Genomic DNA, 20,167 nt, shown 5'->3' with positions numbered 1-20,167 from the left:
CCAACCCATCACCAAAACGATCATCGTGACGTCAGATGCAACTTCGACAAAAAAGTAGTATAGAAACCCCATCCTCACCTCAACGCCAACTACCAACCAACTAGTCCCCCAATATACCTTTGCTTCTCATATCCATATCCACAAAATGACCACCGAAACAACCGACGGCCTCCCCGGCACCGCCAAAACCACCAAAAGCCAAGTACTCGAAGCCGGCGCCAGCGCCATCCAAGACTTCACACCCGTGAAGCACATCTGCGCACACCTGAACGCATTCCACGTCTACGCCTCCGACAAGACACGCTGCGTGGAGGCAAACCACTACTGTTCCCATATCACAGAGGGTATCTATACCCCCATCGCATCGCATAAATCCCACCCTACAAAACCCAAAACCCAATCATATAACTAACCAAACCACACAACCCAACTAATATAATATTTAGATCTACGCCAATGCCTCCTCTACGATAGCACCGCGCCGAATGCACGCCTCCTCGGCATCGAATACATGATCACGCCCAAGCTCTTCGCGACATTACCCGCGGAAGAGAAGAAACTGTGGCACACGCACGTGTACGAAGTCAGCAGCGGGATGCTGATCATGCCTGCGCCCGCGAGCGTTCCGAATGTTGTGTGGGATGCAGCCGAGACGGCGGAAATGAAGGATATTGTGCCGTTGTATGGGAAGACGTATCATCTTTGGCAGGTGGATCGGGGGGATGCGGTGCCGATGGGGGCGCCGGAGTTGATGGCGAGTTTTACCAGTGAGGAGAGGGTGAAGATTGCTTGTCCGGGGGGATTGGGGGAGTTGGTGAAGGAGAGGGATGAGAGGTTTGGGGTGGATTATAGGGAGAAGAGGGAGAAGAGGAAGGGGTTGGAGAGGGAGGGAGAGGGGGTGATGGTTGAGGGTGAGTTTATTCCATTTATTCCTGTTTCCACTTTCTGTGTTCCATGTTGATTTGGGGGTGTGTGTGCTAATTGATGGATTGTGTAGGTGCGGATGGGACGTGGGAGGATTAGGATATATAATGTTGAGTATGTGTGATGATGAATATGAATATGAATATGAATATGGATATGAAAAGTAATTGCAATTGCATTCAACTATCAACAAACTACAATAGTATAAAAGATGGATGTGTCCCATCGGTACCACCCAGTTTTCCATTCCCATAATAAAATGGGGTCCAAGCCGGGCTATCGTTCAGGGAATCCCACCACGAAGGATGAGATGTATATTCATCTTGCTTCACTGTCCACACTCACGCGCTCTGGTGTTTAATTTCGGCAGCGGTGAGCTCTAGCAATTTTAGAAGCGAATATAGCAGAATAAACATAACGCAACAAGAAAAAAAACAGTAACGATAATAGCAATGGATGGGATGATATGTATCCAATTTAGCTGCATTAAGCAATCAGATAATCCATCTTAGATGTAGCAATCATCAATCAATCAACCATATCGATCAATTGATTGAAAGTCTGGCGTTGTGTTGTGTTGTGTTGTCACTCACGACATATCTGTAGGAAGAGAGAAAAAATCTCCCGCACAGAACCCTTTATATACCCTCCCTCTCACCGGCTAATCACATGACCAACCAAACCTCCGAAAGCTCTCCGCCGTCATACCAAGCAAACTGTAGTACACCAAACTAGTCCAATCCAATCCAATCCAATTCAACCCCAATCGCAAAGCAATGCCCTCAAAACCAACCCAATAATAATCAAAGAAAAAAAAAAAATCTACAAAATGGACCGCTTCCTCCGCTACACCCTAAAACGCAGCACCCCCGGCCACATCTTCCGCTTCGGCCTCAACAGCCTGGGAGTATTCTGCGCATGCACACTAATCTGGGAGCACCTGATCACGGTACAACTGAGCGAAGGGCCCTCAATGTACCCGACCTTCAGTCCGCGGGGCGACTACCTTCTCATATCGCGAGTGCACAAGCACGGGCGCGGAATCCAGGTCGGGGACGTGGTGCGATTCTATCATCCGACGTTTTTGGGGGTCAATGGGGCGAAGAGGGTTATTGGGTTGCCCGGGGATTTTGTGTGTAGGGATTTGCCGTTTAGTAGGGAGGTTGGTGGGGAGGGGGAGATGATTAGAGTGAGTTTTTCTTCTTTTTTTTTTCCTTTTACTTTTCTCCTTTGTGGTTTTGTTGCTTTGGGATTGGGGTCAAGCTAATGGGTTTGTGTTTGGTGTAGGTTCCTGAAGGTCATGTCTATCTTGCTGGGGATAATTTGCCGTGGTCGAGGGATTCAAGGAATTATGGACCTATACCCATGGCGCTTATTAATGGGAAGATTATCGCGCGGTTGTGGCCGCTGAATAAAATTGAGTGGGTGAAGAATACGTTGGAGGAGGCGGATTTGTCGGGATAACTGTTATATTATATGTCGGATGGATGATACATGGATACCCTTTAGGTATACGGCATGGGAGTCTGGAGTTGGTGATATTTGTGCATATTCATACATCTTCTCTTGTACAATACAAAATCTAGAGCCAAAAAAGTTGAACAGAAAAGGAAAAGAGGCTGGCTGGTTTACCGGAATGTGGACGGGTTTCTTCTCTTGTAAGGAAGAGGCTCGACCCGCTTCCTCCGGAGCTCCATGTTCGCCTCGGGGAAGCCAATCTGCTTCATCACCTCAAATGTCGTCTCGTCCCATTGCGTGCGGAACAGGTGCGCGCCAATCGGCTTCAGGTGGTACCGGGCCTGCAGGGTGCGGGGCAGCATGTTCTCACGCTCCGTCTCCTTCGCCTTGACGGCGGCAAAGTCCAATGGCTTGGAGTCCTTCTGTTCGAGGATGAACAGAGACAGTCGGTGGTAGGGGCTGCCCTTCTGAGCGACAGGGGGCTCCCATGGCAGGACAACCTGCGACTCACCCGACAGCTGGGCCAGGTCGACCTTGGTGTTGGTGGCCGAGATGGGGACGTTGACAGCCAGGTAGTGCATCTTGAAATCAAATCCATCCTTCTCAACGTTCGGAACATCCGAGTCGACCACGGCGATGGTAACGAGTTTCTCGCCGCCCTCGAAAAGCTGCACGTCGAGCTTAGGTGCTGTCGTGCTGACCTTGGCGTTGACGTATTCTCCAGGCTGCACCTGGCTGCGGTTGAAGTAGAGCCTGGTGTCGACGATGGGGTCGCAGTGAGGAAGGACGTCGGGAATCACCTTCATTTGCGTAATTCTTTGGACGAGGATCTTGCGACGGTATTCCCTCCATTTCCGATCGGCCAGGTAGCGGTAGATGGGCTTGCTGAGGTCACCTAGACGAGGTCGGTTAGGCTGTGGAGTTGAAGGCAGTTTGTAGAATGTGTTGCTCACCTTGTCCATCCTCAAACTTCTTCTTGACCAGCGGGTCGTTGACATCCGCAAGGATCTTGAGGTGTTCCAGATGGAGCTCCATGGCCCGGAGCTTGGACTTCTTGACCTGCAAGCCGCCGGCCTCCTCATCGGAAAGGGCCTGAAGCCTGGCAATCTTCTCGCTCATCGACTGGATATCGCGCACCTTCTCTTCCCGGTCTGCGATCAAAACCTTGCGGGCCTCCTGGAAACATTGGAAGGGCAGCTGCTCGAAGGGAATGTTGGATGAGCCCTGGAGGGCCGCGCGACGCCGACGAGATCCGACGGGGGCAATTCCCTGGCGTAACAACCTCCGTTCCAGCCGGGGACTCGTTACTAGGGCCGGATCAGGCGATTTGTGGAAGGGAGTGCTCTTGGCCTCAGTCTGGGCTTCCTCGCGAGCCAGAGCGGTGGACTGAAAGGCGCGGGTGGACTGCAGCTGGAGGCCTGGAAGACCCTTTGTGTAGGTCTTCTGCAGGCATTGGAGCAGGGGCTTCGAGGCCCGCTCGCAATGAGCCATGGCGAGACGAGTGACTGGGGAAGGACGGGGGGGATAGAGTGGTGGAGTGGATGGAAGAGATTCCCCAGGTTGGTCGGGAAGTCGAAGTCGAGGTTCCTGGCCGGACGGAACTTTTTTCGTCGGGTTGGCCAAGCCTCAGGCGGCTAGCGCCAGACCACCCGAACTTTTGCTGCTCCTCCTCCAAAGCATCAAGACCGAGATCCCTCCTCCATCCAGGCTACCTCTCGGGGTTTAATTACACACTCTCACTCACAATGCCTGGAAGTGACGCTCTTCGCGCACTCAAGTTGCTCTCTCGCAGCTCAGGGGGTCTCCTCTCGGGCGCTGAGACGACCACGGTAAGGCCGACCTTTTTTTGATTCCGCTGCTCGTCTTTGCAGATGGCTGAATGCGAGATACTGACCATTGATGTCTCGCTTCAATAGCAACGATGCCTGACGAAGTCCTTCTCCCGCTCGATGGCCACCGAGGCCCAGTCCCCCGTTGACAACCTTACGAGGGAGGTTCCCAAGCCCGTGTGGAATCCCGAACCCGTCAAGGCTACCCTCTACTCATTCCCCTCGATGGAGCCTCTGCGCTTCGTTGAGTATCCTCGCAACCACCTCCTGATGCCGCTACGCAAAGACATTCTGCACCGAGCCGTTGTTTACGAGGGTGACATGACCCGACAAGGTACCGCAAGCACCAAGTGGAGAGATGATGTGCATGGAAGTGGTAGGAAGTTGCATGCGCAGAAGGGTACTGGCCGGGCCCGTGTTGGCGACAAGAAATCCCCGATCCGGAGAGGTGGAGGTGTTGCTTTTGGTCCTCACCCCCGCGACTTCTCTACGGAGCTCCCTCAGAAGATCTACGACCAGGCGTGGCGGATAGCCCTCAGTTACCGCTACAAGCGCGGCCAATTGATCATTGTCGACAACGAGATCAGCCTTCCGGAGGGCGCCACTCCCCATATCGTTGAGGAGATTTTCAAGGTCAACTGCTGGGGCCGGCACTATGGACGGTCGACATTGATTACGGACCAGCCGAAGGAGGAGCTGTTCGAGACCGTGCGTCAAGTGGGTGAACATGCGAAGATCCTGGACCGCCGTGACGTGGACGTGAAGGACCTGTTGGAGACTGGACGCTTGATTATCGAGAAGCAAGCGCTGGACCGCATTCTGTCTCAGCATTCCAAGGATCTGAAGAACAAGCCGGCCAAGGCTTTGTACTAAATTTCTTTTACCTGGCGATGGGGTCTTTTACTGGTTAGCTTCGTTCTGTGTTTTATTTTGTACAAATAGATTCGAAATATGTATGATGGCATTACGGATTTTCAAGGATGAAAGTCACGGCGTTCTTAGCAGAAACCTACGATAAGCTGCCCGGTAAATGGTCGAGGGAGACCGATGTAAGTAGTTGGAAAGCACATGCCAGGGCGAGGTTGCCGAACGGGAGATCTTTCACAATACTACACCAAAATCCATTGGACAAATCAAATATAATACAAAAATATTCAAAAGAATATTAATCAATAATTTAGAACCCTATATACCACTACTAAGGTTCTGGTTACTCCTAGTGGGACATCTCAACTTGCGGCCGTTCGGCTGTTCTCCTCTTCAGCGGCCGGCGAGGAAAATCATTCCGCGAAAAACTCCGAGGTCAAAGCAAGCGGAGAACCGACGAGCTGCTCATCCTCATACTTAATCCCCTCATCCCTCCATTCCTTTACCCCGTCTCCTCCTCCACAACAGGCTGTGGTCTGCCTGATGTTACTCCGACGCAGTATTTGCCGGTTTCCAACACCGTCGAGCTGGATCTCGCGGGTTTCACCAGCTACCATGCCTCTCCGTGCCAAAGTCACCAACCCAGCATTCGGGGCCACTGCTAGTGTACGCCTTTCTTTTATCTCATGCGTCGCCTCTCCTATTGACTGACGATTGCAGATGTCTACGGCACCTATTCCCAAAGAACTCCCCGGAGACGAGCCCGACGATGTCCTGTTCCACTCCCACTACGGTGTGCGCTTGATTGAGCTCAACCGTCCCAAGAAGCTCAATTCCCTGAACGGCTCGATGGTCCGGAAGATTGTGCCTCGACTGAAGGTTAGATTGTGGCTGTGACCTGGTATCATACGTGTGAACTTGTTGCTAAGCGATTGGGTGTCTTCTAGGAATGGGAAAAGTCCGATCTGGCCAATGTCATCATGCTCTCTGGCGCTGGCTCGAAAGCTCTGTGCGCCGGAGGAGATGTGGCTGCCCTGGCTCTGCAGAACGAAAAGGGCCCCGAGGGCCAGCAGGCCTCGTCCGACTTCTTCGCCGACGAATATCGTCTCGATCACCTCATCGCGACCTACCAGAAGCCCTTTGTCTCCGTGATGGACGGTATCACCATGGGCGGCGGTGTCGGTCTCAGTGTCCACGCTCCCTTCCGGATCGCCACTGAACGCACTGTGTTTGCCATGCCCGAGACCACCATTGGCTTCTTCCCGGATGTTGGCGGCTCCTTCTTCCTGTCCCGTCTCGATGGACAGCTCGGAACATACCTGGCCCTTACCTCGGAGCGACTTCACGGTGTCCAGGCTCTGTATGCTGGTGTTGCCACGCACTACCTGCACTCCAGCGCGCTGGCCAACCTGACGGCTCGTCTATCTGAGCTCGTCTTCCGTGACTACTCCACATTCCAGGACCGTCTCGCTCTTGTCAACAAAACCATGGCCGAATTCTCGACGGGTGTGCCGTCCGTGCGCGAGGAGCCTATCCAATTGGCTGGCAAGCTGCGCAGTGCTATTGACCGCTGCTTCCAGTACAACACGGTGGAGGAGATCATCCAGGCGCTGCAGAAGGAAACAGAGATGAAGTCGTGGGCTGAGAAGACCCTGGAGACCCTGTCGGCGCGGTCACCCACCTCGCTCAAGGTTGCCCTGCGCCAGCTGCGTGTCGGCCGCGAGTGGACCATCTCCGAGACCTTCCAGCGTGAGCACGCCATCGCCTCCAAGTTCATGAGACACCCCGACTTTGTGGAGGGCGTGAAGGCCCGCCTCATGTCGAAGCCTCCCCGCCAGGCTACCTGGCAGCCGGCGACTCTGGAGGAGGTCTCGACCGAGACCGTCGACAAATTCTTCGAGATTTCCGAGTCTGAGTCGGGGCCTGAATCCCGGTTGAGTCTCTACCACTACAAGTCCCCGTACACCCAGTATCCCTACAAGTTCGGGTTGCCTAGCGAAAGCAGAATCGAGGCTTTCGTGCGTCACCGTGGAAGAAAGGAGAAAGTGACCCTCAACGATATTGTTGCGAACTTTGACAGCAAAGAGGGTGTGAAGGAGAAGGCCGCTGAAGTCCTGGCCAGACGGACTGTCCAGGGCGAGGATGGTCTTGAATGGGTGAACTGATTTCTTTGGCGAAAGAGAAAAGAACATCAGAATGTATAAGGAGTCCATTTGTTCCTGTTGTTGTGTTCGTTGGGTCTGTATATTGGGTTAATCTTATCAACATGTATTTCATATAAAGTTAGACACGCAAGCAACGGTCCTTTTTCCACCCTAACATGGCTTGTATCCAACAGTATGATATTTATATTTGTATGCGTTCATAATGTTGCCCGTAGCCCGTAAGTCCCTAAGAACTGCATATTGAAAGACTACTCTCTTCCATGGAGATTGTCCAGAGTTCTGGGTTTTCTGCGGTGACTTTTAAGCATGGGATCTTGATAATCCGGGGAAGGGTTAGGATAATAGCATGCTCTCATAACGGAATTATCTGCCATCCCGCCACTTCTGCTATCTGAAAAATGGATGAAACCACCCATCCCTTATGCTCCCTGATTGTAGTAATAGTATATAAAGCCAACACAATTGGTGGAGATATGCCCAGAGCACCTCCTTACCGAATGAGGTGAAGGCATTCAACTCAGCCCACTCGGCTCCGCACCAGCCCAAGCATCCATCCATAACTAAAAGTATCCGTCGGTCCCTTCGGCCGGGCAATCACGAATTACTTCCCCGTCTCACACCAACTCCAAATCCATCCTCCAAACATGCAAACTTCGAGAATCTAAGTAACAAACAAAAGCCCCATCATGGCAGAATCACCTTTACTCCACGCTCACACAGAGCCCCGAACATCTTGCGATTCGCAAGACCCGGCAGAGCCATTTCTACCCCGACCATCAGCCCCCGGGTCCCCAGTGCCTCAGAACCCAGCCCGAATACTGTTTCGGTTGTATATTTCTCATTTTCTCTCAACATGGAACTCGCGGATGTTTGAGTTTGGGGCTGTCTTGTTCCTGGCCACTATCTTCCCGGGAACATTGCGGTATGCTTCGGTGTATGCTTTGGTACGATCGCTGGCTGCGGTGGTCCTGTCCTCGTGGTTGGGATCGGTGGTGGACCGGGCGAATAGGTTGAGAGCGATTCGGCATTCCATTAGTATGTGGGAGTAATAGAGTGGGGATGTTATCATGGACTGACATTGTATAGTATGGCAGAGACTCCCTGTGGCTGCTTCCTGCGCGTGCTTTACGGTTCTCCTGGCGCCGTCTACTACGGTGTTTACCTCGCTTGTGTTTGCGGGCACAGTTTTGCTGGCTTGCGTGGAGAAGCTCGCTGCTACTGCGAACTGTGTTGCTGTTGAGAGAGATTGGGTATGTTGCTGTCCGTTTGCTACGATACCTGACTAATTCGAAAGGCCATTGTTGTGTCGGATGCTTTGGATATCCCTCGACAAGGTACGTTACGAACTGCTACGAGCTGTACTTAATACTAATTGAATAGACCTTAATGCGTCTATGAGACGGATAGATCTGTTTTGCAAACTCTTAGCTCCGGTGGTCATCTCCGTGGTTGATGGGTTGTCCACGAAGATAGCTATATGGACGGTCTTGGTTGTGAATGTTTCCTGTGTCGTCGTTGAGTACATTGCAATTGCTCAGGTACTATTCCCAGAGGCTGGAGACTACCGTATACTTATTGTGTCTAGGTGTATACGTCCATTCCCGAACTTAGGCGTTGTCAGGATGGAAGCAGTGAGATCGGAGGTCAATCTGGGCTCGAGCCACAGGATAGCGACAGTACTCCGACCGCAGCTCGTCGGATAGCGCAGTATAGCAGAAGGGCTCTTGCTCCGTGGCGAGAGTATGTGGCTAGCTCTGTATTCCTGGCGTCTCTTGCTTTGAGCTTACTTTACCTCACGGTGCTCTCCTTTGGCACTACCATGGTAACATATCTGCTACACACCGGGTTCACTCCGCTGCAGGTCAGCGGGATGAGGATCGGAGCTGTCATTGCAGAGCTGTCGGGGACATGGGCAGCCCCCTTTATTATGGGCAGGATTGGGCCTATCCGGTCAGGCCTGTGGTTCCTCAACTGGCAGTTTGTCTGTCTGGCGGCTGCCGTGGCGGCCTTTGCTTTCCTCGACAATCAGTCTCAAGTGGTTGCCGTGAGCCTGATTGTCGGCGTAGCCCTCAGTCGAATCGGACTCTGGGGCTTTGATCTGTCGGTGCAATTCCTAGTTCAAGAGGTAAGTCCTGCTACTCGAACTGTCTCATATGGCCAAGCTCTTACTATGATAGGGTGTGGACGAACGTGCTCGCGCGCGGTTCTCATCCACAGAAATGGCTCTCCAAAACATCTTCGAGCTCCTTTCCTTTGCGACGACCATTGCATTCCCTCTTCCCGAACAATTCAAGTACCCAGTATTCATCAGTTATGGGGGCATTGCGCTGGCTGCTATATGTTTCGCGACGTATGTGCGGAAGGAACGGGGACACTTGCTGCATACATCCAAGTGTTTTGGGGGAGACAAGAAACGAATCGTCCCTGACCCGCAGAATGTCATCATCCGAAGCGCATAATAAGATAGAGTGCATGTAGTGTCATGAGTTATGAATCAAATATGCTTTCTGACGTAGCTGTTCCTGGGAGAGTTTACAGTATGTAGACCACTACAAATATAAGACAAGGCGGACCGCTGCGGGGAGCCGAGCATGATCTCGTTCCTGATTCCCCCCAACAATCACACCATCTCAGCTGCGCAGCTCCTCCTTCAACCATGTCTTCCCCACACCCATCATGGAGGTAATCTCGCATCCCCAAACCCTTGATACGCCTAGATAATGCACCTGCTAACCGAGCACAAGGCTCCTCGAGCTCGCGGAATGGGCCGATCAGGACCCCGACGCCGCACGGGCTGTCTGACCTGCCGGGCACGTAAAGTCCGTTGCGACGAGACCAAACCCACGTGTGCCAATTGCACGCGCCTGCGACTGCAATGCACCTACAAAAGCACCATTCAAACGGTCATCCCGCGACAACGGCATAACAGTCAGAGCTCAGGCACAGTCGCGAGCGCAGCATCGGCCCCCACCAGCACCGCCAGCACCACCCCATCCGACCGGCCAGACGTGAACTTCTTCCACACCGTCCTTTGCAATGACCGGCTTTCAGCATCAAATTCAGGATCCCCGCAGCAGGCGGGTCCGAGCAGTCGCCCTTCACAGCAACACCAGCAACCCCTAGGTGCGGATAATATCACCTCGTTCGATATTCTCAGTTTCATCGGCGAGATCACCTCCGACTTTCAGCAGAAACACCTCGACTTGACCACGAATGGACTGGCGGGTTTCCCAGCGGGCTCGGTTCCGGCGGCAATCGCGAACGAGGAACTCGATCAGAATGAACGGCCGATCAGTTGGGACGCCGGCTCAGCTTCAGTCTTTCACGGCGATCGTTCAGAGTTGGGGTCGTCTTCGGATACAAGCGGTGCTAGTAGTAGTGGCCATGGTCGGCTGACGTATGAGGATCGGTTGCTTGCACATTTCGTGGAGGGGGACCCGCCGCCTACGATTTTTGGGCCGGTGGATTTGGAATGGGAGTATGTGCGTGCTAATGTTGTTGCGCAGTCGCGCGATAGTCGGGCGGTCTTACATGGGATTTACTGCTACGCGGAGATACATGAGGCGTTGGTTGAGGGGAAAGCGTGGAAATTGGCGTCGAGGTATCATCAGCTGGCGTGTTCCGAGGTGCAGTCGTGCTTGCTGGGCGAAGTAGAGGAGACGCTGCTGAAGAGGGTGTTTACTACGGTGTTATTGTTGATGCTGGCGGAGGTGAGTGTCTCAAGGTTCGCTCTGCATACTTGACTTTGGCTAAAGAGCTGACGAAACAGCTCCTTTCTACCCCTGATCTATGGGGCTCAGGAACGTCCTTTCTCCACTCCGCGTATCTCCTGCTGCAGCGGTTTCACCACCGAACCAAGTTGTGGACCGGTGTGAGCAGTGTTATTGTGTCGTGGGTGTCATTACTGGATGTTAAAGCGCTGATAGCTGGCCGTGATGGCGATCCGCTGATTGATTTGGGCAGCCTTTCATCCAAGGCAAACACTACGTCTGAACTAGGCGTGGAAGACAGATTGTTCGACAACAGCAGCGACGAGGAGCCACCGAAACCCGCATACCTTATGCGTGAAGCCATCACGGGCCCGGCCTTTCGCTTCTTCCTACAAACGCAACAGGTTATCCGACGAATCGTGTGCATCGACTTGCATCACCGCAGTCGCGGGACCGTCAGTGACGAGTTTGAGGTGCTTCAGATAGCACACCAGGTCGGGGCCGATCTTGAGACGCTCTGGAATCGGCGTCCACGCGTGCTGGACGTCTACAGTACGCCCGAGGACCTCTTCGATACTCTACAGCCTGTTATCGCGATCGAAATTTGCCGGACGTTCCGACAGTACATCGCCAACTTCCTAGCGATTTTTATCTACCTACACCGGGTCGCGTTCGCCATCTACCCTCGGACTGACCGAGTGCACCGCGCAGTGGATCGGATTATTCAGTTGGCAACGGCGGAGGTGGAGTCTGGGAGCGACCAGCAACATCTGCCCGCCAGCTTTGTATGGCCGTTATTTGTGGCCGGTCTTGAGGGATCGATGGAGCAGAGAAGATGGATTGTGAAAGAGATGCAGCGGATCACGGGCAGCTGTAGTAGTCGCTGTCAGGATCCCGAGCGCATCCGTGGAAGCTCCCGTACGGCGCGACATCCGCATGCGGGGAAAGCATTGCTCCTGCTGGAGGAGATGACGCGACGACAAGATGCGTCGCGCACCTGGGCGGACTCGCGGTGCGTACGGCGGGAGCTATTTACTGATTTCTTCATCATGATCTAGAAGACGGTAAGTAGCCGTAGGTGAGGCCAAGTGGACATCGGGAGGTTTGCAGGAGACTCCGGAGTGGATGGACATCAACTCGAAACGCGTCGCAGATCTCCTGACCACGTAATCGCACGTCATCTGACTCCCCGCCAGTCTCCATCAGCCTGTATTTACTTCCTTACTTTTCGTCTTCACTTCCTCTCCTCTCCTTTTCGTCTGCTGTCCTGCACTCTTGCATCTCTCCCCATTGTGGCTGTCGCATTCTCTCCCTCGCGACATGGCCCACAATGAGGCCCTACTCCGAACTCCCCCAGGATGCTGATCTCCACGATCCCAGCCATCATGATCCACCGCCGTCCGGCAGCCATGGGAGCGCCTTTCGCCTTTACTGGCTCACGGCAATCGTCTGCTGCGGCGGCCTTCTCTTCGGCTATGACTCGGGTGTGATTGGTATGTAGTCTCCTGAAGACTCACCGCACACCATGCTCATCATTCAATTCCAGGCGGAGTTCTCACCTTCGAATCCTTCCATCGCTCCTTTCGGTATACCGCCGCCGATGAGACACGAGTGAGCGCTATTGCAGTCGGCGTCCAGCAAGCTTCTGCGCTACTTGGCTGCCTGCTTATATGGCCTTTCACAAACCGCCTTGGTCGTCGCCCGGCCATGGCTGTCTGCTCCCTCATCTTCTGTACGGGGGTCATCTTCGAGCTGCTTGATACCCACTCGCTATCCGTCTTCTACGTGGGCCGCGTCATCTGCGGACTAGGGATCGGCGGCTCCGCTACCGTCATCCCCATCTATCTCTCGGAAATGAGTCCCACCGACAAGCGCGCCCGGCTCGGAAGCTGCTATCAATTCGCCTTCACCATCGGCATACTCGTCTCCTATTGGATCGACTATGGCATGCAATTCGCTCCCGCCAATGCCCTACAATGGCAGATTCCATTCGCCGTGCAGCTGATCCCCGGCGCATTAATGGGGTTGGGGATGCTCACGCTCCGCGAAAGCGTGCGATGGCTCCTCTCCCACGACTACGACAAGAACGAGTCCAAAGCATGGGACAGCCTAACCTGGATCCGTTCATCGAACGGACCACACGTGCGCGCCGAGTACCAGCAGATGAAATCCAGCATCGAGCGTGACGCGCACGCAACCGCCGATTTCTCTCCAAAGGAGCTCCTCAGCAAGTCCAACAGCCACCGACTCGCTCTAGCCGTCTGCCTATTCATAGCCCAACAGTCCATGGGGCCAACGGCGCTTGCCTACTTCGGTCCGCAATTCTTCGCCCTCCTAGTAGGCAACAACGCCCACCTGACCCTCCTCCTAACCGGTATCTTCGGCGGCCTCAAAGTAATCGGCTGTCTCATCTTCATCGTATGGGTCGCCGACCGATTCGGCCGCCGACCACTACTCATCCTCGGCGCACTCGCCATGTCCATCTGCATGATAACCACCTCAGTGGTCGTAAAATCCACCAACGTCCCCACCCCCCACCCCTCCACAAATAACCCCTCCTCCACCACCCCCACCATAACCAACAGCGGCCTCCTCACCGTCTCCCTCATCTACCTCGCCATCGTCTTCTACAACCTCTCCTGGGGCCCCCTCCCCTGGCCCTGCACCGCCGAACTCTTCAACACCCGCATCCGCGAACCAGGCGTCGCCATCGGCGTCGCCGCGCAATGGCTCTCCAACTTCGTCTGGTCATTCTCGACCCCGTACGTCCTAGCCGGCGCCAAATGGGCCACCTTTTTGATCTTCGGCATCTTAGACGCCAGCTTCGCCGTCTTCGTCTGGTTCTTCCTACCGGAGACGCGCGGGAGATCTCTTGAAGAGATCGATGCGCTTTTCGGTGATGATGAGGATAAGCTCCATCATGATGATTCGATGTCATCTGCCCTGCTGGTCGGGGAACGGGAACAGGAACATGAGATAGTCGGGGAATATGAACAGGATGGGATTATTTCTGATGATGATGATGCGGGGGCGAAGACGAGTGAGGAGAGGGTGGAGGTTTAGCTATCCTTCATTTCTATATATATATATATATATATTTCCATGTATGGATTGGTTATTTATAGAGTTAGATGGTAGAAGCATGGATTGATCCTTTTTTATAATGTGTTGCAACATGGGAGATGAATTAGCTGCGACTAGAGTATTATATTAGCAGAATTATCATGTTATGATTGATAACTGAACGTGACTGAACGTGACTGAATACTACCTGTGGATTGATTCAGATCACTCCGATAGCATGCATGAACTTAACTAGTCTAATGCGGAAACTAGTCCCAAGTGGAGATAGAACCATCGATCTACTGTACATGGTCTGCCAGTCATGTGAGAGACCATTTATATACTACCACTACTACTACTACGGAGTACTATCTATACTGTATAGACATACAGTGTTTAAACAAATAGAGAATCTCAGAGTAAGCTAAATATCGATTATGATTAGCTACCGGGAACCCACACAGCAACTAGCGTACACTCGTATCATCGTTCATCGTAGCAATTCGTGTTCCTTTGCCCAACCACTTCCCAAAAAGAAAAACGCCCCCTCCCGCAAGTTGGTTTCGAAATCATACAGCAAGCCTACCTAACTATAAAATCGCCACAGTCGCCAGCTACCTGAGCGAGAATAACAAGAATATTACCTTGAACAGCAATCACAAAGTCCCGCCCAATCCATGTGCTTTTTTGTTGGGGGAGTTAGCAAGAAGAAAAAACGCCGTCATGCAGTCGCCAGTCATGTCAGCCATCGAGGGGCTCAGGATAAAACACAGAATAAGACGACACCAGCCGCCATTGAGCCCTGAGATGGTGTTGAACAATGTATAGAGAATGATGGATATAGCAGATGGTTCTAGACATCGAGCAAATCCTCGAAGCCGTCATTGTTGGGAGTCGAGAAGGAGAAGGACGCGTCACTTGCGAGGGTCTGCTCTGAGTCTCGGCGAGGAGTGGGTTCTAGGGAGCCCATCTTTGAGGGAATCTGAATGGGGCTATCAAAGCCAAAGGAGAGGTCCTGCGAGCGGGTCGCCCTACTCGAGCTCGACGGGGTCAGAGCATTCAGGTCCGCTTTTAGGGCGGACGCCCCGAGTGAGTCCTGCTGGGTAATGTTCTTCACCATGGTGCTGAGGTGCAATTGAATAGCCTCATCATTGCACTGGGCATGCTCGAGTAAGTAGTTTTTGAACATGAGGATCTCGCTACGTAGGGCGTCAATTTGACGGGTCAGGTTATCCTTCTGGTGGGAGAGACGCTTGAAGTGCTCGCGGAGATCCTCCGTCTGCCTCTTCTTCTTCTGGCGACACTTGCTCGCTGCCACCCGATTGCGCTCCAGGAATTTCTCACGCTTCGCTTTCTCGCTCAGCTTGTCATCGGCATCGGGGGAAGACGAGTTGTGTGTGCCATTAGTCTTGCGACGCCTGGGCGCTGGTTGACGCGCGTCCGAAGCAGCCGGTTGACTGAAGCTTGCACGGGGAGTTGGGTTGGAATAGACAGCAGCCCCGTCGTACGACTGGAGATGAGACAAGGAATAGAATTCGTCGACCGAATTGAGTCTCTTGTCGTCATATGGAGGGGGCGTGGGTTGACCGTTGCGCACATGCGAGTTCTTCAGGCCTCGCTCAAGACCCGGATTGGTGAAAACCTGCGGATCATGTTTCGCCGACCAGCTCGGTAGCGAAGGAGAAACTGGGCTGAAACCGAAGAGAGTCTGATCGTCCCCGGCTGGGTAAGACATGGAAAGGATGTCGGTCGCCATGTAGGAATTAGAGATGGTGAAGTGAGAAGGAGCCGCGCTAACGGCACCAGGCATAACCGCTTCGTTGGACACGACGGCCTCGCCAGGAACAACAGGCTGGCCGAAAGAGGCTCGAGTCGCCATGTTGAGAGTGAGCTTGATCTAGACTAACCAGAGGGCAGGGCAGAGTCGCCTGAGCAGATTGTAGAGAAAATCGAAATCGATATTAGGAGGAGAGAGAGAGACAGAGAGAACTAGCTATTGAAAGGCAGAGGAGTATGGTTGTGGCGACGGACGGGCAGGGCGAATAGAAGGTATTTAAAGCTCCGGCCGCGATGCCAGAGAAGACCGGAAGCACAAGGCCGAAAGTCAATGAGCAGAGCGGCTTAAAGACACAGTCGGGCACCTGGAACAGAGGTCCTGGGATCTTGTCGAGCCCAGGAGCAAAGCAGTGTGACCGAGGGGAAGATGACCACGGCAGGTACGAGTGATGGTAGGCAGCTACCACGGTTGCGAGGGCGGGAGAGAAAGCAACAAAGGATGAACAATGCACGGACAAGTCAAGAACAAGCGGGAAGGTAAAAAGCTGGAGAGCTCCAACCGGTTGAGAAGGAAGGTTGGCCAGGAGAATATATCCCGACAGGATCAAAGTGGGGGGGTGAGTAGTTGGAGAGAGCGCGAGTGAGTGAGTGTGTTGTGTGTCCAGAACGGGGGCTGGCAGTAGGGGTCCTTCTGGAGCCAGCAGCGGAACCTGGACCAGGAAAATCAGGGAACCGGGCGAGACCAGAAGTGGAGCTGGAGGAGAGCTTTCGTCAGGCAATGAATCTGCAGGTGATCCAGAATCAGAGATGGGGGGGTGTCAAGGGCAGAGGAGGGGTTAAGGTGGAAATGTAACGGAGAGGTCCACGGAACGGAAGAGCCGGCAGAGTTAAAAGAGAGGGTGAGGGAGAGGGAGTTGAGGGAGAGGGACAGAGAGGAAGGAAAGCGATAGGAGAGGAAGAGTGAGAGGAAAAAGGAAAGAGAGAGAGAGGGAGGGAGGGAGAGAGGGAGAGTACCACGGAAAGAAAGAGAAGGAGGGGAAATCCGGATCGAAGTCAATGTGGGAGAGTGATACGAGGGGAGGACAGGCTAGGGTTGGGAGACAAGAAAGAAGATGAAACGAGTGAGGAGATGACAAGCAGAGGAAGAATGAGGATTGGATGGAAGAGAAGAGAGAGACGAGGACTTTCTTACTCACCAACAGGAATCTCCCAAGTGGTTGCGCAAGTGGCAGGGAATTGGGATGTTGAGGTCGGGGAGGATAGAGTAGAGAATACAAGAAGTAGTAGTAGTAGTAGTAGTTGTTGTTGGTGTTGTTTGTACCTTGTAGTAGCTGATGGTGGTAGAAGGAACCAACAACACACAAACCTTTGGATGGAAAGTCAAGTGAGCCGTGAGCAATAAACCGTGAGGAGAACAGATGACAGATGAAGCTTCAACTTCAACTCCCCGAAGGAGCTGGGAGAGAAGTTATGATTATTATGGCTTGATGATTGGGTCAGTCGCAGTTCCGGCGTCGGGAAGCCAAGAGAGGGCATCCACTGGACGAAGAAGACCTGGCCAGAACCGGCCAAGGTTGACATCATTATTGGAAACAAGAGATCTGGAGACTCCTCCGGTCTCCACGATGAGGAAGAGCATGCGAGAAAGAACGAGAAAGTAAGGAAAATGGCTGCGACGATCAGGGGCAGGTCAAGTTCCCTCATTCAGCCGGAGCTGCACGATTACGCAGTTGGTTGGCATGACAGATGCCAGCCATGCCAGCTGGACTGGCAAATGTACTTTGCATCTAGAAGCAATGCTAGTAATTACTAGTACCTGTCGAGTATGGTTCCCTTCAAGAGATCTAGTAGTGTGCTAGAATGGTTTCTACTAAAGGAAAAGGAACTAGTGGCACAGCTACCTTAGTCTCTTTCTATACCCCAGATAAACTTGGAACATAAAGATAGCCATCCCAAGTATGTACTGACTGAATAGAAATCACACCCAGATAACTACAAACAAACAACAACTACCAGATCAGCCCACATCATCTGTTTGCTTCTCCGCCGACGGTTTTCCGAACCCGAGAACCTTAAAAGAAAGGAAAAGGACGAAAGGGTGTTAACAGACCTCGTCTGATATCATCATCATCCTCAAACGTCATCCATTCATGGCATGGGAGGGCAAAACAACCCACTCACTCTAACCCTGGACCTTAAGAAACGAACGGGGGTTCCGTCTTCCCCGTCCGGTTCCACCAGCAAATGATTTCCTACACAGCCCAGGGGGGAAAAACTACTACTAGTACTACTTAGTACTCATAAATAATATGGACGAGAACTCTTTCAACTAAAAAAGTATTACAATATTTCTCAATGAGTCATTCATTTACTTTCGGACTTGATTTCATTTTCCTCATCCATGACAGTCTCGACTAGAGGGGAAGAAAAGAAAAAGAAAAAACCGAGGTGGATTGTCCGGTTTCAGGGAAAGCCAAGTAGTGCCGTTCCTCATGCTGATTGGCGGTTTGAAGTTCCCGACGGGCGGCGCTGTTGGCATTTTTCTTTCCCCATCAAACTTTGTTGGGGGATTCTCCAAATGCAGCAAGTAGTGGTTAAGTACTTACAGTAAGTAGCATGGAATACCTATAAAGAATTGGTCTCGATTTCCGGTTTCTCTCCCGGTTCCTTGATCGGAGAATGAGCCATTTTTCCACATATCATACTATCCAGCAGTTGATATATCTATATGCTAGTGGAAGGGGGAATACATACATAGCAGCAGTATTCTGTACTATGTAGACAAGTAGTTCAAGTTGGAAAGGATCCACATGAGCTGTTTCTCCCCGGGTAAGTTGTGAACTAATAGTCTAGTACTGACAGTACTGACAATAGCCAGCTGGCATGATTCAAGTCCATTTACTCATTTCATCAGCCTGCATCAGATAAATTATCCTAAGTATTTACTCTCTCGACCTACGGACCCCCCTTCCAGGGCTAGCCAGAACTTATCAACCCAACGGCCCTCTCAACAATAAAAGATTATCAAATCAATCAAATGACAAGATGCCAAGTTTTTAAGCCAACAAACAATAAATGAATAAAGTAATAGAAATACAACCACTAATCCACTCAATAAGGATTGAACCTGGTTATGGACGCGTAACCAACTCCCGCAATCATGATATATTCCTTGAAAATACACTTGCATACATGCATCGCACAATTAACCGAGATACATACATACTATGTATATCATGCTTATCTACGGAGTAAGTAAAGTAGTACTTTGATGATGATCAAGTCACAAATAAAGTACTTCCTCCGTGTACTTCAGTCTAGTTAGTCAGTCCCCACGGCCCGGCTTTTCCATCCAACGAACCACGATCCACCGATCGACAAACGAGCCTTCAGCTATCATTTAACCCACTAAACCAACCTAACCTTCTCATACTTCATACAATGTAGATACGTAGTAGTAAGTATTTCCCCAACCACCTCACTCCACATCATCTACCACTACTACCACCACCACCACTACCACTACCAAGTCCTAATAACCACATACTAAGTAACTTTATACACTTCCCGCTTTTCTCCTCACTCCTCACTCCTCAACATCCACCATCCCCATCCTATCAAAATCAATCATGTATTGCGCGTTCAATTCTCATCCCGCCCTTTCTTCTCTAACCCCGGAAACGGACAACTCGAACCACTGGTACTAGTAATTCAGCAAGTGACGACCTTTTCCGCCTTCCCTATTGAATTAATTCATTCCTATCACTACTCAACTCTCTCTCTCGCGAAACTGAGTTGAGTTGAGTGATTTAGTTAATGATCTTCTGGTACGGGTCATGTCATGTCGCCGGCTTGTAGACCCGCTCGACCGCTTCGCTTTCTACTCTGTATGTTCCAAGGAATTATAATTATATTAGTGGGGTGGGCTATGCTAGGCTTACTTTACCTACCAAATAGACTAGGCTAACAGTAGAGGAAAGACCCTATCTGCCTCCAGGCTGGTGTTTGCCTGTTTCATGTTCTGGTTCAGGTCAGGGTCGGGGGATATTTGCTTTGCTGCTGCTGATATCCTGTTTGCCCCACTTTCTTTTTTGAGGCGTGAGATATAGAGAGATACGAATCAAGTACAAGGATATACCTATCCCTACTGCTTTTACTCTGAAAATTTAAGATGTGTAGTATACTCATTATTACTACTACTCCGTACTAAGTACTGCACACTCGATGCATTCGGTAAAAGGTCCTCTGACGGCCACGACATCCAGTCCCCGCCAATCATCCCCCATTCGGAGGCTTATGCACCGCTAACAGGGATCCTTTCAGGTTCCTGCCGCCCCGTCTAAACGGTCGCCATGCTGCTTCATGATTGCTCCAA

The 20,167-nt window shown here is 51.9% G+C and overlaps 9 protein-coding genes across 9 annotated transcripts; 7 read left to right on the top strand and 2 right to left on the bottom strand.

Moving 5' to 3' along the window:
• Nucleotides 1–109: 109 nt before the first annotated feature.
• Nucleotides 110–868, top strand: BO85DRAFT_450922 (OBAP family protein; the record flags this gene model as incomplete). Its single annotated transcript, XM_025660484.1, has 2 exons — nt 110–344; nt 447–868. Coding segments are annotated over exons 1-2 (524 nt in total), but the record flags the coding sequence as incomplete, so codon positions are not given.
• Nucleotides 869–1,753: 885 nt separating this feature from the next.
• BO85DRAFT_460771 (putative mitochondrial inner membrane protease subunit 1) lies at nt 1,754–2,388 on the top strand (the record flags this gene model as incomplete). The annotated part of the gene is made up of 2 exons (XM_025661737.1): nt 1,754–2,113; nt 2,212–2,388. 2 exons carry the CDS (start codon nt 1,754–1,756, stop codon nt 2,386–2,388), a joined length of 537 nt encoding a protein of 178 aa, XP_025514196.1.
• Nucleotides 2,372–3,948, bottom strand: BO85DRAFT_63306 (mitochondrial 54S ribosomal protein mL38). The gene is made up of 2 exons (XM_025665546.1): nt 3,336–3,948; nt 2,372–3,277 (listed from the first exon to the last, which is right to left on the bottom strand). The coding sequence occupies exons 1-2, from the start codon at nt 3,871–3,873 to the stop codon at nt 2,553–2,555; spliced, it is 1,263 nt and encodes a 420-aa protein (XP_025514195.1). The 5' UTR covers nt 3,874–3,948; the 3' UTR covers nt 2,372–2,552.
• Nucleotides 3,949–4,060: 112 nt separating this feature from the next.
• Nucleotides 4,061–5,352, top strand: BO85DRAFT_424274 (mitochondrial 54S ribosomal protein uL4m). Its single transcript, XM_025658037.1, has 2 exons — nt 4,061–4,211; nt 4,299–5,352. The coding sequence occupies exons 1-2, from the start codon at nt 4,128–4,130 to the stop codon at nt 5,082–5,084; spliced, it is 870 nt and encodes a 289-aa protein (XP_025514194.1). The 5' UTR covers nt 4,061–4,127; the 3' UTR covers nt 5,085–5,352.
• Nucleotides 5,353–5,592: 240 nt separating this feature from the next.
• BO85DRAFT_400645 (mitochondrial 37S ribosomal protein mS47) lies at nt 5,593–7,441 on the top strand. The gene is made up of 3 exons (XM_025657131.1): nt 5,593–5,744; nt 5,799–5,957; nt 6,026–7,441. Exons 1-3 carry the CDS (start codon nt 5,622–5,624, stop codon nt 7,241–7,243), a joined length of 1,500 nt encoding a protein of 499 aa, XP_025514193.1. The 5' UTR covers nt 5,593–5,621; the 3' UTR covers nt 7,244–7,441.
• Nucleotides 7,442–7,824: 383 nt separating this feature from the next.
• BO85DRAFT_400640 (putative iron-regulated transporter) lies at nt 7,825–9,757 on the top strand. The gene is made up of 6 exons (XM_025657130.1): nt 7,825–8,278; nt 8,330–8,493; nt 8,538–8,577; nt 8,624–8,781; nt 8,829–9,368; nt 9,421–9,757. Exons 1-6 carry the CDS (start codon nt 7,930–7,932, stop codon nt 9,700–9,702), a joined length of 1,533 nt encoding a protein of 510 aa, XP_025514192.1. The 5' UTR covers nt 7,825–7,929; the 3' UTR covers nt 9,703–9,757.
• A 54-nt stretch (nt 9,758–9,811) lies between these two features.
• BO85DRAFT_63243 (Zn(II)2Cys6 transcription factor) lies at nt 9,812–12,147 on the top strand. The gene is made up of 3 exons (XM_025665545.1): nt 9,812–9,925; nt 9,988–10,953; nt 11,013–12,147. The coding sequence occupies exons 1-3, from the start codon at nt 9,920–9,922 to the stop codon at nt 12,009–12,011; spliced, it is 1,971 nt and encodes a 656-aa protein (XP_025514191.1). The 5' UTR covers nt 9,812–9,919; the 3' UTR covers nt 12,012–12,147.
• Nucleotides 12,148–12,283: 136 nt separating this feature from the next.
• BO85DRAFT_460765 (sugar porter family MFS transporter) lies at nt 12,284–14,016 on the top strand (the record flags this gene model as incomplete). The annotated part of the gene is made up of 2 exons (XM_025661736.1): nt 12,284–12,446; nt 12,500–14,016. The coding sequence occupies 2 exons, from the start codon at nt 12,284–12,286 to the stop codon at nt 14,014–14,016; spliced, it is 1,680 nt and encodes a 559-aa protein (XP_025514190.1).
• A 405-nt stretch (nt 14,017–14,421) lies between these two features.
• atfB (bZIP transcription factor atfB) lies at nt 14,422–15,990 on the bottom strand. The gene has a single exon (XM_025665544.1). The coding sequence runs from the start codon at nt 15,893–15,895 to the stop codon at nt 14,870–14,872; it is 1,026 nt and encodes a 341-aa protein (XP_025514189.1). The 5' UTR covers nt 15,896–15,990; the 3' UTR covers nt 14,422–14,869.
• Between the last annotated feature and the right edge of the window lie 4,177 nt (nt 15,991–20,167).

Source organism: Aspergillus piperis, assembly GCF_003184755.1.
Source record: "Aspergillus piperis CBS 112811 unplaced genomic scaffold BO85scaffold_13, whole genome shotgun sequence".
NCBI lineage: Eukaryota > Fungi > Ascomycota > Eurotiomycetes > Eurotiales > Aspergillaceae > Aspergillus > Aspergillus piperis.
Note: the sequence above shows the minus strand (reverse complement) of the source record. Positions and strands in the feature narration are given on the sequence as shown.